General features: G+C 44.2%; 2 protein-coding genes across 3 annotated transcripts; both read right to left on the minus strand.

The window, feature by feature from the left end:
- Window positions 1–368: 368 nt before the first annotated feature.
- Window positions 369–6,496, minus strand: LOC123058148 (uncharacterized). 2 transcript variants are annotated; one of them, XM_044480968.1, is made up of 8 exons: window positions 5,747–6,496; window positions 5,320–5,469; window positions 4,960–5,233; window positions 4,749–4,845; window positions 4,520–4,647; window positions 4,323–4,404; window positions 4,153–4,213; window positions 369–755 (listed from the first exon to the last, which is right to left on the minus strand). In XM_044480968.1, the coding sequence occupies exons 1-8, from the start codon at window positions 6,368–6,370 to the stop codon at window positions 723–725; spliced, it is 1,449 nt and encodes a 482-aa protein (XP_044336903.1). In that variant the 5' UTR covers window positions 6,371–6,496; the 3' UTR covers window positions 369–722. The 2 variants fall into 2 exon arrangements, with proteins under 2 accessions (XP_044336903.1, XP_044336902.1); XM_044480967.1 differs by having other exon boundaries at window positions 5,320–5,472.
- Window positions 6,497–8,137: 1,641 nt separating this feature from the next.
- On the minus strand, window positions 8,138–13,804 carry LOC123060706 (serine/threonine-protein kinase RIO1). Its single transcript, XM_044483525.1, has 13 exons — window positions 13,657–13,804; window positions 12,569–12,970; window positions 12,035–12,163; window positions 11,224–11,316; window positions 10,884–10,963; window positions 10,606–10,719; window positions 10,244–10,317; window positions 9,988–10,064; window positions 9,743–9,826; window positions 9,563–9,655; window positions 9,379–9,486; window positions 9,189–9,260; window positions 8,138–8,810 (listed from the first exon to the last, which is right to left on the minus strand). Exons 2-13 carry the CDS (start codon window positions 12,956–12,958, stop codon window positions 8,364–8,366), a joined length of 1,761 nt encoding a protein of 586 aa, XP_044339460.1. The 5' UTR covers window positions 12,959–12,970; window positions 13,657–13,804; the 3' UTR covers window positions 8,138–8,363.
- Window positions 13,805–15,382: the final 1,578 nt, after the last annotated feature.

Genomic DNA, 15,382 nt, shown 5'->3' on the forward strand with positions numbered 1-15,382 from the left:
TGAATTGGATGAAGCTGTCAACTTGGTTGACGAGCTAGCATCACCATATCAGCGTCTGACAAAATAACCATGCAGCGGTATGCGTTAATCAGAAGGCTCTGCGGGCTCGTATTGTCGGCAGCTCAGCAGCGTCCACAGCAACTTTTCGCCTTTTTCTGGACATAAACCATCACCTTCTCCATAAACCTGAAACCGACATCAAACGGTAGCGAATTTGTGGTCAAGTAGACCAGACACCCCGACATAGACTTTGAATTTCTACCTTGCGCCAACCCTCCATTCATTAGAGGAATTGGACAGGACTGGCCACGCCTCCAATTGGCAGGAGAAGGCATGCCATTCTGACTCCATGAACAAAGACGTCGAACAACACACAAAAAGTGGCCAAGAGCACCTCGAGGATACATGTAGTACTATGCGGGGGATATTACAGATTTACAGGGAGCATCCTAGGTAGTGATATGAACATAGGATGGCTGCATTCCCCTAACTACGTGCTACTCGAGAAGACACGAAACCAAGCCCATATATCTACAAAAGACTGACTGATTGGGGAGGTACAAAGGGTCACAGAGGTCAAAATATAACCAACACCACGAGCCATGGAAACTTGGAAAGTAGGGGTCCTCCTTGTTCTCATACTACTGTATATCGCAAACAACCACGGGGAGCGCGTCTCCATATCATGAACAGTCTTCTTCTTAAGCGGTCCAAAAGCATCATCATCCAGAAGAAAGCCCTGCTATGCACGACCCCTAAACAAGAAAACAATTTGCTGCATGAGACAGACTGAAACCCCCAGTTCAATGCTAGTTCTTGATCTCTTCCAGACGACTATACTGACATAATACAAGTGAAAAGATCAGATAAGAAAACATCACATATGATTGTGTTCTGCAGTACCTATTCAATAGTCACAAACAAAATTACATTCTATGTTCATTAAGCTGTTAACAGGTAGGCCCAAAGCTAAGCCTTGGCATCACAATAAATACACCCTTATCTTATGAACACAGTGCTCTGTATACTTATTCTCATACTCCATCCGTAAAGAAATATAAGAGCGTTTACATAACTAAAATAGTGATCTAAACACTCTTATATTTCTTTACAGAGGGAGTATCTTGTAAGGGCATGAGCACTAGTTAAGACCTCAAACAAAAACGTGATTATGAGGATGCATAGTCATCAGTGTAGCTCAATTTTAACTAAGCATAGAGTGTGTCGTGTTGGCTATTCAACCTACTTCGGTGTAGTCTTAGAAGTCCTACAGTTTACATGGAAAAGACAAGCACTTCAAACTTCCACAGATAGAATTGAACGTCAAAATCGGTATAATGCATGGTCAACAGAAGATATTAATCCACACACTGAAAATCCTCTTCTTAACTAAAGAAAAAATTATGAAATAAATAAGTGTCTAGATGGAAATTCTTTCTACAAACAAGGACAAATTGCATAAAGCGTGCATATTGTCCTATTTTCATGTGATCATGTCAAATTCGGCAAGGAAAGTTGTTAATTGCTATAGCGTGGTCTTCATGCATGATTTGTTTAAAATGAAGTATAACTTGTCGTAGTGGTGAAAACGACTCCAAATATATGGTGCAAATGGACCCAGGTAGACAATCTTTTCAAGTTGGCTCTCAAACATTTATTTTTACAGATGCGGCATAAAGTTGGAGAATTATATAAAAATGAAGTCAAAGACAAACTAAATAGAACATGTGGCATTTAAATGGAGATAGAGCTATATGCATAAATGTCAGTTGAAGTCAAGGGCCAGCATGTATCTAGCTAAATACTTTATACTTGCTTGTTATGCATAAAATGGCTTTTCTGGCTGTTCTTCCTTTGTTTGCTTTCCATAGTGGGCACAAACAACTTTCAGGCAAAGTCCAGGGTGTTCAGCAAATGCTGATAGCATATCCACCTTACACACACAAGCCATACTCTTAGCAGTCCTTTTAGAGCAACTCCAACGGGCCGACCCAAACGGACGGCGATTTCGTCCGCTTCTTGTCCGTTTAGGTCGGCCAGACGGACACGGATGCCCGCTTCCGCATTTGGGTCGGCGCGTGCGCCCAACGCTGGCCTGAGACCCATTTTGACGGCGCCAAAACAAAATGAACACATGCATATTAAAAAAAGAAAAACAGCATTAATTAAACATTAAAGCCGGCCACGAAGGCCGGCGAGAGTCCACGCGTCCACATTTGCATTTAAAAAAAACAGCCTAAATTACGAGGAGGCGCGCTGCCCTAGGCGTCGTCGTCGTCGTCCTCGGGGTCCGTGAGGTCAATGAGCGTCAGCACCGGCCCGGCCCAGGCGAACGCCGTGTTCCAGAGCGCCGTCATGTCGGGCAGTGCCGGCGCAGGCAGTGCCGGCGTGGGGGGTTGTGCGGCCGCCTGTGCAGCTGCGGCCTGGCGCGCCGCCTTCTCGGCCTCGCGCTGCTCCTCCTCGAGGTCGCGCTCGAGCATCTCGAGGTACTCGCCGTCGCGGCGCTCCTCGGCCACCCTGATGCTGCGCCAGTGCTCGAGGTACGCCTGCTCCTGCGCCGGCGTCGCTCCCATCCAGACCGGTGGCGCGCGTACCCATTCGCGCACTACTCCCGTCCAGGAGTAGCGCTTGATGGGGGACGGCTCGGCTCCGCCTCCGTCTTGATGGGGGTCGGCGGGGCCACCGGCGGCACCACGCTGTCGCCCGCCGCGGAGAGGGCAAGGGCCTGCGCCATTGTCGCCTCGTACTGAGCCTCTTCTTCCGCCTTCGCCGCCTCCGCCCTGCGCCGCTCGTCCTCCTCGCTCTCCTGGAAGACGGTCGCAAGTGCCGCCTGGTAGGCGTCCTCCGCCGCCTGGTCCTCCTCGCGGATGACGAGTGCCGGTGGCGGCGACCTCCAGTCGACCTCGCGCACGCCCCGTCGCCTCGCCTCCTCGTGCTCGAAGGCGAACCACCTCGCCCAGTTGGGCGAGTCGGTTGCGTAGGCGGCCTCGCGGCGCTGCTCCGACGTCAGCATCGCCCGCCGGCGCCACACCTCCTCCGCGTGAGCGCGAGCCGACCGCGGCGCCACCGGCACTGGGATCCTCTCTGGATCCAGATGCCAGTCGTGCGGCAGCGTCACGTCGGGATACGGCAAAGGTTGGCGGTGCTGCGAGTGCCACTCCGCCTGGTGCACTGGCACGTTCACGCGCTGCCTCTGCCGGCGAGACGCCGGCGGAGGCGGGAGGAAAGGGGTGGCGGGGGACTTGCCCTTGGCCTTGCTGCCGCTGGCGCCGAAGAAGAGGCCCATCTCTGCTGTGGTTGTGGTGGCTAGGGTTTGCCGGCGACGAGGGAGCAAAGGATGGCAGATGTGGACGGCGAGTTTGGATGAGGACGGCCCCGCCGCACGGTCGGCTTAAAAAGGACGAGCGCCGTCGCTGACGTGTGGGCCCGTCGTCATAAATTAAGCTGACCGCGTGGGCAGCAGGTAGTTGGACGGCCGCCATGTGGGGACGCGGCGGACAACGGAAAGGCGCGCGAAGCGTCCGTCCGGCGTCCGCGCCGACGCATTTGGGGCGCAAATTTGGGCCGCAAATGCGTCGGCGCGGACGCGACGCGGACGTGATTTGGGTTTGGGTCGGCGTGTTGGGCCGCCACTTTTGTCCGCGCTGACCCAAACGGACGCAGGCGGATGAAATGGGTCGGCCCTTTGGAGTTGCTGTTACGGCCTATGCAAAACCCATAACATCTACATAGAGTTTCCTCAACAATCTGTGTGTACTCTCTTTGAACTGACTTTTTTAACTAACTGAGCCAAACGTCTTGTAGTGGATCTGTGGATGTAGAATACTCTTTTATTTCGCCCAAAGCACCATCATTCTCGCTTACACTCTCACTATAAACCTAAATATATAGGGAAGATAAGAAGTAGAAACCATGGAGGTCTCCAACATTATTCAAAAGCAATGTTCAGGAAATCGTTAACAGGTAACTGCTCGGTCGGCTGGCGAGTAGGCCATTAATAGGTGAATCGATCAGTTAATCGGCCGATAAATCAGCTACTCGGTGATCCACTGAGCAGGGATTAATCGGCCACTTAACTGATTTATTGGCCAATATTTTGAACAAGTGAAGATCATAACATGTATTCCTATATAGCATTACACTGACACGTACCGTCTGGGTCTGTGTTGGTGATGTGTCAACCAATCTGGCCTCATGTGAAACTCCAGCAGAACTAACAGATACCAAAGCCAAATCAAGATGATATCAGGGAAACAAAGGTTGTACCATAAGATCTGTATATTCCTACTTGACACAGAACTACAAAATAAAATGAAATACACCTGTTCTGCAAAGCTAAAACTTCTGGAATAGGAGCATTGGGATACCACCTACAGACTTTGCTTCCTTGCAAACACAGTTGGCCTGATGTGATGAAAAATTAGGCAAATGATATCTGATGTTTACTAAAACACGTAGACTGCAATTACCAAAGGAAACCAAAGACAAAATAAAATTGCCGAAAACAAAAAAACATCACCTTCACACAGCTTGACAGTCACGGCAACAAAGAGAATGACAACTGGTCTTTGCTGCATCTGCTGCTGCAGAGTCTCGGCTGGGAATTGATTTGCATGTGCCTCCCACAAAGCAACAACAGCCGTCTCTCTTCAAAAACATAATCAGAAAATGCACAAGCATGTAGAACAGCACAGAAGACTGTCATGAAGCAACTAAAAGTGACCAACAATGAAGCTCTATAAACATACCTGCCATCGCTTATGTACACGTTACGTACTGCCCGAGGTGCACCATTGACAGTAACAGTTTTCACATTTGAAACTTCCAGCATAAGACCAATGGCATCTGCATCAGGCACCAAAAGGCAAAAGCAATCCTAGATTAGACAGAGAAAAGAGCAGCGGCTGCACACATAATTATGGAGGCAGAATGATTCAGTCACAAATACAGATTATATACCAGACATTAGCGCTGTGTTGTTTTCACGCGATCGGAGGACTTCATAAGGAGATATCTTGTATGCATACACCGGAAAACTATCAGGCACATGTTCATCCTTGCTTATCTCTGTGTCCCTCGTGAACATTGCCATGCAAGGATGATCAACAGCCCTATAGGGCAGACTAGGGTGGACAACCTTAAAGTGGTGTATGTAATACACATCATCCTCCTTGATGCGTGACAAAAAGAGCTGTGCAAGCCACGCAGGTACTTGGCCGGCCATCATATCCCCCTATGTCATAGACATTGAACCAGCACGGTGACCTTACATGATAAAGGTAAATGAAACAAAACATTACAAAGCTACAAGTATCTCACCTGCTCATCGAGCATCACAAAATCAAGCCGCGGAATTCCTGTTAGTTGATGCTTGCTCATGTAATGTGAAATGCGCGTTATTCTGACTCGAATCCTCACCCGGTTGTTTGACGCCAGGGTCACATCCTTCAGCAAGGTGTAATCCATCTCCTGCTAACAGAAAAGGAAACAAAATCAGAGCTAAACCAAAACTAGGAAAACAATAAATGGGCATGAACCCACTAGAGGATACACGGTGTGCGACACTGCAAAAAGAACAAATCTGACATATATCCAAAAGGAGAAAGCTCTGTGCTGAATTAAACAGAGCGGAACACATAACAGAGGACTGCTACAACATGGCATGGACTGAAGAACTCAACAGATGCTTACAATCCTTAACCTTCCTTTTGTGAACAATGTAAGCTACAATATCGTGATAGACTACCTCGCTGTCAGAATCTTCTGAACAATCTGCATCATTTTTAGATTCACCCATACCACCATCTTGTCCTGAACCATCCTCTCTCTCTTCATGATCATTGGGTTCGACTCGTGCTTTCTTCGACTGTTTTTCAGCTAAGCGAGTCGAGCGCCTTATGGTGGGTGCAGGGCGCCCTTCTGTCTCGTCATCCTTCTCATCACCGTCAATTCTTCTAAGCAGTGCACGCTTCCTACTGGGTGGAGCACCCGACACCCCCACCTGCAATTCACCATCCTTGCTCCCACCGGTAACCGCCCGCACCACACGCTTCCTAGGGGTCGGCACCGCGGGAACACCATCCTTCTCGCCGCTCCTCCCGTTGCCGGCATCAGCGGCAACCCCCTCTTCCTCGCCGTCACCGACCTCGTTAAAAGAACCATACGCCTGGACTGTTTTTGGCTTGGGGCCGCCCAAACCCTCCACCAATGGACCAGAGACCTCCCCACGGGGCATGGCCTTCCACCAGCGCGCGTTCTCTGCTTCGAGGAGCGAGACCCGGGCCTCCAGGTCGGCAATGCGGGGGGACGTGGCGGCGAGCTCGGCCTCGAGGACGCATACCTTCGCCGCGACCGCCGCCGCGGCGTCCATCTCTAGCGGCGGGGACGGTCGCGGGCGACGATGCGGCGGCACCGCGGTAGAACCCTAGCGTCGGAATGCTCGCACTGGTGGTCAGACGTCAGGAGGACTGTGCCACGATTGTGTGCGGAAAGAAGAAGGAGAGGCGGCTTTGCCCTTTGCGCTTCTGGGCTGGCGACACGTGCGGTGAAATGGGCTGGGACTGGGACAGGCCGCATGGACCGCTTCTATAGGCTTTTTGCTTCACACGCTTGTTCCCCCGAACAAAAACTTCACAACCCTAAAAAAAAAAAGCTTCACAAGTTTGTGCATTCTTCGATGAGAGAATACCCTAGAGCAAGTATAATAAGGTGACGTATGCGGGCTGTAATACTTTAAATATTATATCTTAGTTGAGTTGGATGAGAGAGAAGAGGATAGCGTAAGTACGCGGGATTTACAGCCGGCTGTAGCACGGACTCTAAGAAGCTATGTGAGAGTGTATGATGGGTCATGTGGTAGAAAAATAATACTTTCTTGTAACCCACTGCTATACATGTTAGCTATTACATTAACTAAGATGACATGACAACATGTTATAGCCATCAACCTATTGTTAACCATGCTCTTATTTGGGCTTTCTTAAAAGGGAATGTCTAGGGCACATTTAGATGTACCCAACTTATTGCACATCTAAATGCTTGAATCAAGCATGAAGAAAAAAAAATAAAAAAAAATATTCACACGAATCTCAACATAAGATCAATGATATAGGATTTAGATGTGCAATACTTATGGCACATCTAGATGTGCTTTAGCAAAACTGTTCTTAAAAATCTGCTTCCTTTTTTGCCATAAGAAAATCTTTCCTTTTTGACTTGTTCTCTCAATGGCATTTCCGTTAGTTGTAGCCACTACACCGTGAAGTGCAACATGAAACCTTATTTGGTCATTTTTTTTAAACCTGCTTTGTTTTTTAGCCCTAAAAAATCTTCCCCTTTTGATTTGTTCCCTCCACGATGTTTTCGTTAGTTTTAGCCACTTATCCCCTGAAGTGCAACACGAAAAGTAGTTCATTTCCATTAGTCCGATGTAGGTGTCGACCTCATGCTTGGTGGGAGGGCGGCCGTCAGGGAAGGACTCGAGCCAGGCGCACGCGAACGACCAAGGGGGTGTGTGGGCGGGGAAGGGGTCGGGTTTGAGGGCGTGCCCGGAGTCCGGGTGGCGCTAGCCATGGTGGTGGAACGACGTGGCGGGGGAAAGGGAGTGGCGCGTCAAGTGGCAACGCGCAAAGCAAGAGGATGGCCTGTAGTTCCGACATTCGCATCAGCTTCGGCAGAGGAGAGCCAGGGACACGAAGGAGGGGCTCATGGTTTTAGGAGGGTTTACTTGCTCGCTCGCCTTCAATTCGAAGGAAGACAACCGTAAGACGTGGATTTTTTAGAACTCATAGTACTAGTACCCATGGAGTTTCTTTTTGAAATATCGACATCTATATTTTATTAGACAAACAAATTACAACGAGTACACATGTGATCACAAGAGACATACAAAAATTATGTTAGGGGTGCTCCTGAAAAAAACGGAATCAGATAAACAGAATTGAAATTTCAAATAGGGTGCTCCTCTATTTGATGCAAGCTTAGGAGATTCGGATCACACCGTCCAGGCATCCATCTCCTTTCTTTATCTTCACACCATACATTCAAAATGTCCTGCTTTTGCTATGCGATTTGGGCTTGAGAATAATTCATAGCCAACTTAAAGAATTGACGTTCTCATCCATAGTTTACACTAGAATAAGAAATCAAGATATATCATTCAGGCACATTAAGCAGATACAACTCAAAATATCTTATAATGTTGCAGCAAGAAGGATCTTTTACGACATTTGTTTTTAAGCAATATATTCAGGACTACAACAAAAAGAAAGCACATCCAACACATCGCTCACAAGACTGACTGGAACTAGACAAGTATAACAAAATTGATGGTGTCAACCATGTGGATTGCCACCAGTGATCCACTACCGCTTGCACTTAGCTTTCGCCATTTTCTTCCTCTTCTTCTTGTCAGCCTTTGGGATCTTCGTCTTGCGAGTTTCCCTCTTCTCTTCCTTCACTTTCTTCTTGTTTTCCTTGCGAGCAGCCTTCCTTTCCTCGGGCCCCATCTTTGTGGACTCATGCCATGAACCGTCTTCGTCGGAACTACAGCAAGATTCACTGTCACCCGATGCATCTTCCTCCTTGTTCTCCAAGGAGCAGCACTTAGTTTGCAGGTCCAAGGGTTCTTCCGGTGTATTTTGTGCTGGTCGTGCTTCCTGGTTTTCGGTATGCTCATTTTTAGTCCGCACAAATCCTAACAGTGGCTGGTCATAAAGCTTATCTGCTGTTGGCTCATAACCAACAGATGGACGTTGCATCATTGACATGCTGACAATCTCTGCCTCACATTGCTTCACATAATCCAACGTCTATCAAAAAGAGCAAAGCAGATAATATTATTAGTATAAGTGAACTGTATAACATGCGCACAAACATATGAAAGAAACAAAATAAACACAAAATAGTTACAAACTCCTGTAAGAGATCTGGGAGACAAGACTAATTGGAATGAACATAGTAAACTATGTAGATGAGATAAAACAGTTACCTCAAAGGTAATGGCAATACCTTGAGTTAAAACATAGTATAAAATAGAGATGATTGACGACTAACAGATATATGCAATAAATAAATGTATGCCTCAGACTAGGATCTCTCACTGAAGAAGTGAAGATGCTCACTGTTGTAAATGACATTTCTGGCAAAGCTGCACAAAGACATAGTAATAACAATAATCATATTCCTACCTGCACCAAGACTGTCGGAGCAATTTCATCATCTGCAGCTGTATCTCCATTTTCCAGAATCTTTTGCTGAACCTGTTAACCACAATATTGTTAACCCATCGGATCGTCTGTCCAAGGATGAGCATAGTTTCACACAAAAATCGGATGATTACAAAGCATTGTAACTACTCAAAGTAAAATAAAGGCATGCCTTCTCCAGGTAATCATCAACATCATCATCAGCGATATTTTGATCCACAACGAAATTAAATAGCTCTGTTACTGTCATGACAGCAACGCCTCGTTTTTCAAAGAAATCCTGAAAACAGCATTGCACACGCATTAAATACCATGAGTTATCCATGTCTGGTCAATTTTAATTTAATTTTACTCACATTAACATGCAAACAATCTTCCTTCAGGAAATCCAAAGCTGAAGGATGGTCAAGGTCGACAGACTGTGAAACATCAATGATGTACAAGTGTCCCTGCCCAACAAGCAAATAAGAATGAAGAATCTGGTTGACTGGGAAATGAAAGAGGATAAGAAGGCTTAATCAAAAGTGCTCAACTACCTCAAAATAAAGAATGTTGTATTCACTCAAATCACCGTGGACAAGCTTGCACTTTTGGTAAAGTGTCCGCATTGTTGTAACAATCTGAAAATAAGCTGCAGTAAGTATATTGGAAAATGTTACTATAAGAGTACCCAAAAGCTAATGTTTGGGTACTATGTGGTTCCTTATTCATTCTTCTATAGGTAAAGGCCATATTCAGCTGACATTTCAACTTGCAGTTAATCTTTGCATATGCCATGTACCTCAAAGTAAGTTTCACGCAACTTGTCATCTGACAAAGCAGCATCCTTAAGTCGAGGAGCAGCCCAACCTCCTTTTCCTGAAGGAGAACCAACTCAATTTATTAGACCAAATGATAATACCTATGAAAATACTGTTCTGTGGGATGTTCTGCTACGAGGCGTATGTTTTGAACAATTATTAGGTCATGCTATGCTACCATGTTTATAGGAAAATGTTGATAGGCATTGAATAAGAAAATGTCACCACAAGTTTTACCTATAAATTCCATCACTAAAACATGAAGCCTCAAGAGCAACGGCTTCGGGCATCGGATTCCTTCTGCTCTAACTCTGAACAAGGGAGAGAAGTGTGAATCTTCCTATTTCAATAACTGAAAGCATTTTGCAAAGTATTGCAGAAGAAGATAACAATTATATAGGGTGGGAATTTAAAGAGAGAGACAGAACAAAATATAGGATAGCAACAGCTTATGCCTCCAGATGCATCATCTCCCCCCCCCCCCCCCAAAAGAAAAAAATTAAACCCGATTCAACAACAAAATGCCATTGAGAAACATCTTGCCAAATTACTGGAATGAAAATCAAGAATAAAGCACGCTTAATGAGAATATTTCATACCGTAAAAGATTTCGCATTTCCTTTTCAGCCCAAGTCTTCACCATTTTCCGAGGATTATGCTTGCAGTAACCATGTCTAAAACGATAATCTCCTTGAACGTATCGATCTCTATCCCTGCAACAAGGAAGTGTGTACTTTGTTCAGACGGGAACCTTTTTGAACCAAAACAATTTAGAAGTGGTGAAAGGATACAACAAAATGGCCATAAACAGCATTCTGACGTAGCTTTGAGTATCCAGTTATTATAAGACAAAGCAAGTATAACATCCATATCTTACTTAAAAACAAGCACTGAAGTTTTATAGACTTTGATTGCTAACTCACTGCCATCTGTCTTTGTTGCATGATATACATTTGCCTACAAAGGAAAGAAAAACAAATCAACTGCCACAGTTAATATTGAGTGTGTTATTCTAATTATAGATTTCTAGAATGATGAATACAAAATGCAACTTGTAGTATGGGATGCCTTTTCTATGTTCCTCTGTCAACAGCTAAAGTAGTGCCATGCTCCACATACTTTTCTCATAATATTATTTTTAAATCCGCAGGTGCAATGAAATTGGCAAGTAGCAGATGCCTTGTAGCTACGATGTGGCACTGCAAATTGAAGGTTACCTCTTTTCCGGTAGAAATGCAACCATTTATGTTATTAAAAACACCACGGTTTAACATTTTGAACAAAACCATGCGGGTTCTTGGGTCAATAGCCTGCATATAAATAAAAAATCGAATGTTCAGAAAAAGTACTTCAGTAAAACATCATTCATTACATAGACTAGAGATAAAGCATGTTTTTGTCTTTCCAGTTAATCAAAATTCATAATTTTATCTGGATGGACGAATGAGCAAGTATGCCCTGCCTATAAGAACTGAAAATATCATGCGATCATCAGATCAAGTAATCAAATCACATGTGCAATAGATTGCATTCTTTTGAGGGCCCACAATGACAAGAAATATTAATTAAACAAATTGCATAAGAGGAAAAAGAAATAGGTCAGATCCCCCCCAACCCCACCCGCGCTTATCAGCATTGAAGCAATGGTACCTAATTAGACAGGAGAACTCATAAACAGAAATGGAGTAGGCACCAAAAAGAGGAATGCTCAAACTTCAAACTAACAAATTTCTGCTTCACGAACTTACACAACCGGCAATAGAAAATGAAGCGGAACTCAAGTCTTCAATAAGAATTCTTATTCATGTACATCAAACCAAACGTTTTCTAAGTAGTAAATAAACTTTGATTTACTGCATACTTGATGAGGGGAGAAACTTTTAAAACAGACAGCCACTTGACAGAAAGCAAATTAAGGTGAAAGGCTAAAGGAAGATTCTTATTGCTAAAGGAATATGAAAGTGCATGGATTCAACTTCCAAGCAGGGAATGAAATAAGCATCACCAAACAGCAAAAAATGTACAAACCTGTTCAACTGTAGCACGATCTGCCTTCCCAGTGTTCCTTGTTTTCCCAATTGCAGTATCTCTTATGCTGTCCCTGATTGCAGTCGTCACGGAATTTGACATCCCCACGTTCATTCTACCTTCCCACTCCTGAGTGGTTCAAAACTCACGACATCAAATAATAAGCAAAAAAGGTACAACACCCAGATGAATAAAGCATCACCAGTGTTTCGTTCAGATAAAAATATCCATATGGTAAGGCACCAGTGTTACATAAAAATCAATACTGCAACAGACATCAAAACTTGAGCCTAATTATTTCAGTTAGTGGTTTGCAGAGTGACATTTGAAACTTGGAAATTCCCTAGCTGATAGTACTAGGCCTAGCTCCAATATGAAGTGCACCCGTTCTCTTCAGTAATTTTATAGGTAACCAACTTTAATCAAAAGATAGTGAACCATTGAACCCTAGTCCTTGATAGCATACACCCAATAAATGTTACAGAACAAGCCGATCAGTATACTGATCCAAGGTGAGGAGTTGAAACCGCATACCTCCAACGGAGCGGCGCGGACATGCGAGGCAAGCTTCTGTGTGCGGTTGGAGAGTGGCTGGAGTGTGCGCGCGAGCATGCCGCCGTGCGCATTCGGCCTCCGTGCCGCAGCTGCGCTTCCGGCTGCCGAGAATGTTGAGGAAAGACGCGTCGAACCATCCGGTCCCTCCGCGGCGTCGAGCCAGTCTAGGGCTTCACCCACGTCATGGTAGGACCAATACTCCTCATCATCATCGTCGTCCTCGTCCTCCTCCGCCTCCGCAGGCTCCTCGGATGCTGCTGCTGGTTTCTCTTCGGCATCCGCAAAGCGCCCATCCAACTCACCCTGCTGCAGAGCGAAGGTTTGTTGGTCGTGCAACGCTGAGGCGGCTGTGGCGACGGCGGTGGCCATGGTTGTGCGGTTCTGCGGGAACAGGGAAACGTATGAAGCATCAATACAGGGATGGGGACACCGCGATACGAGATACGCCAATTTCTAGAAACAGCAATACAGCGAGTATATGTAAAATAATTAATAAAATGTCTGCAACCAAATGCTGGGAGCCTCTTTTCAAGTCCTTACATATTCCTCCTTTGGTTTGTAGGATTTTTGTAGGAATTCTATAGGATAGGATTTGCAAAGGAAAAATTCCTTTGAAGCCCTTTGGTTTGTAGGAATGCATTCCTATTTCCATGTAGGACAGGAATCAATCCTTCACGTTTTGGAGGAAAAAAAACATTAGCCTAGACTCAATGGAAAAAATCCTATCCTATGCATCAAATGACATCTCTTTCTCTATAGGAATTGACATGCATGTCATCTCACTTCCTATGATTTTCCTATTCTTATAAAATTCCTATCCTATGAACCAAAGAAGTCCCAGCCATTCCAAAGTCTACTAGTATGATTGCACCTTTGATGTCCCTACATGTTGTGTAGCGGTCCAGCACTAGCTCCCAGCAGCAAAGCCGCAACCAGCTCACACGCACGCAGTCAGCAAGCACACGCAGCAGCAAGCAAAGCTCCCAGCGGCGAGCGCACCGGAGGAGCACGACATGCAGGAGGCAACAGCGCGGTATGACCGGAGGAGAGCAAGATTAAGAAGTTACCTTGCTGGCGATGGGCGGCGGAGGCGCCTACAGGCGGCGGCGGCGGCGCGCTCGTGCGGGCGCTCGATACAACCTTGTGTCCTGTTCTGTTAGAAAAGAAAAACTGAACTGGCAATTAGGGTTAGCAGGTGGGCTTCTACTGAACTCGATTCCCGGAGGGCGCGACTATGTCTCGCTTATAAGTAGCAGGTTGTAGCGCAGCCTCGCGTCAAGCAGCCTAGCGCAGACCACAGTCCTTCAGCACTTTTTCTTCTTCTGTCCTTTTCACATTCTTCCAATCTTTTGTTAGTTTTGCCTATATTTCGAAATATACAAAGTATATCTATTTTTTAACACACTATAGATGCGACGCTAATGCATACACTCATCCTTGTGAACACACACATACCCTACCCCTATGAACATCTCTGAAAGACTGAGTCGACACATCATCTTAAAATTGATGAAGTCGCCACAGAGACCTTTTTAGTCGATGAAAATGTCTTCTCACACTGAACGCACATCGCCAGAAGGCCTGAAATAAATTCAGAAAATATGAGCATCAATATCAAGTCTAGAATTTGAACCCTGGTGAGCTGACAATATCACTGTCTCCTAACCATCCAACCACTGATTGATTTGCCTAAATATATCTATCATAAAAACCACTTATAAACAAAAATGAAAATGTTAATCGTGCATTTGAAAAATACTAAATGGTTATAGAAAAAATATGTTTATTGTATACAAAAAATATATAATGTGTATGAAAAAGGACATTAAAACATATATGTAAACATGTTAATAATGTATTTTATAAATATTAAACATGTATATAAAATAGGGTCCTGATGTATGCTAAAAATGTACAATGTGTTTGGAAAAGGTTGACATAAAAAATATGTTTTGAATTTTTTTAATCATGTATTTATAAAATATTAAACCTGAATTTGAAAAATATTCATGATTTATAACAAAAAATGAACAATTTGTATGAAAAAAATATACATAAAAAAATATATGTTTTCGGAATTTTTCATAATGTATTAGGAAAATATATTATATAAAAAATATTTCTAATGTATACATAAAATATAGAATGTGTGTGAATTTTTTTGAAATCAAAATATATGTTTGGAAAAAGTATTAACCATATATTTGAATAAAATCTATTTGTATAGAAAATAGTACTCAACTTGTATAGAAAAAATATTTTAATGTATACAAAAAATGTTTCATGTATTTAAGAAAATGTTCCTGTTGTATATGAAAAAGAAATAAAAAACGAATGAAACCCAAGAAATAAAAATTAAAGAAACTAGTGAAAACCGTTGCAAAAGAATGAAACCCGATAAAGAAACAAAAAAAACTGATGAAAAGCAAGAAAGAAACCAAGAAAATGGGATAAAAGTAAAGAAAATAGAAAGAAAAAAGAAAGAGAAAAGACCAGTGAAAACAAAGAAAAGAAACAAAGAAAACCAAAAAAAGCAAAGAAAAGAGTAGAAACAGAGAAATAACGAAGGAAACCTGTGAAAAAGGAAAACCGAAAAAACTAAAACAGAAAGAACAGTAGAGAAAGGACTGGAACCAACGAACATCACACAATCGAGGGACGAGAAGACATCGATTGAAAAAAATGCCAAAAATAGGCCGGCGCAGAAACAACGGAAGAGGGAGAATCCTCCGCTTGAGAGCAGGCAGCTTCCAGCCTGTTATAAGCGAGATATATAGCTCTCACGCTTCCCTG

This window comes from Triticum aestivum, chromosome 3A (assembly GCF_018294505.1).
Source record: "Triticum aestivum cultivar Chinese Spring chromosome 3A, IWGSC CS RefSeq v2.1, whole genome shotgun sequence".
NCBI lineage: Eukaryota > Viridiplantae > Streptophyta > Magnoliopsida > Poales > Poaceae > Triticum > Triticum aestivum.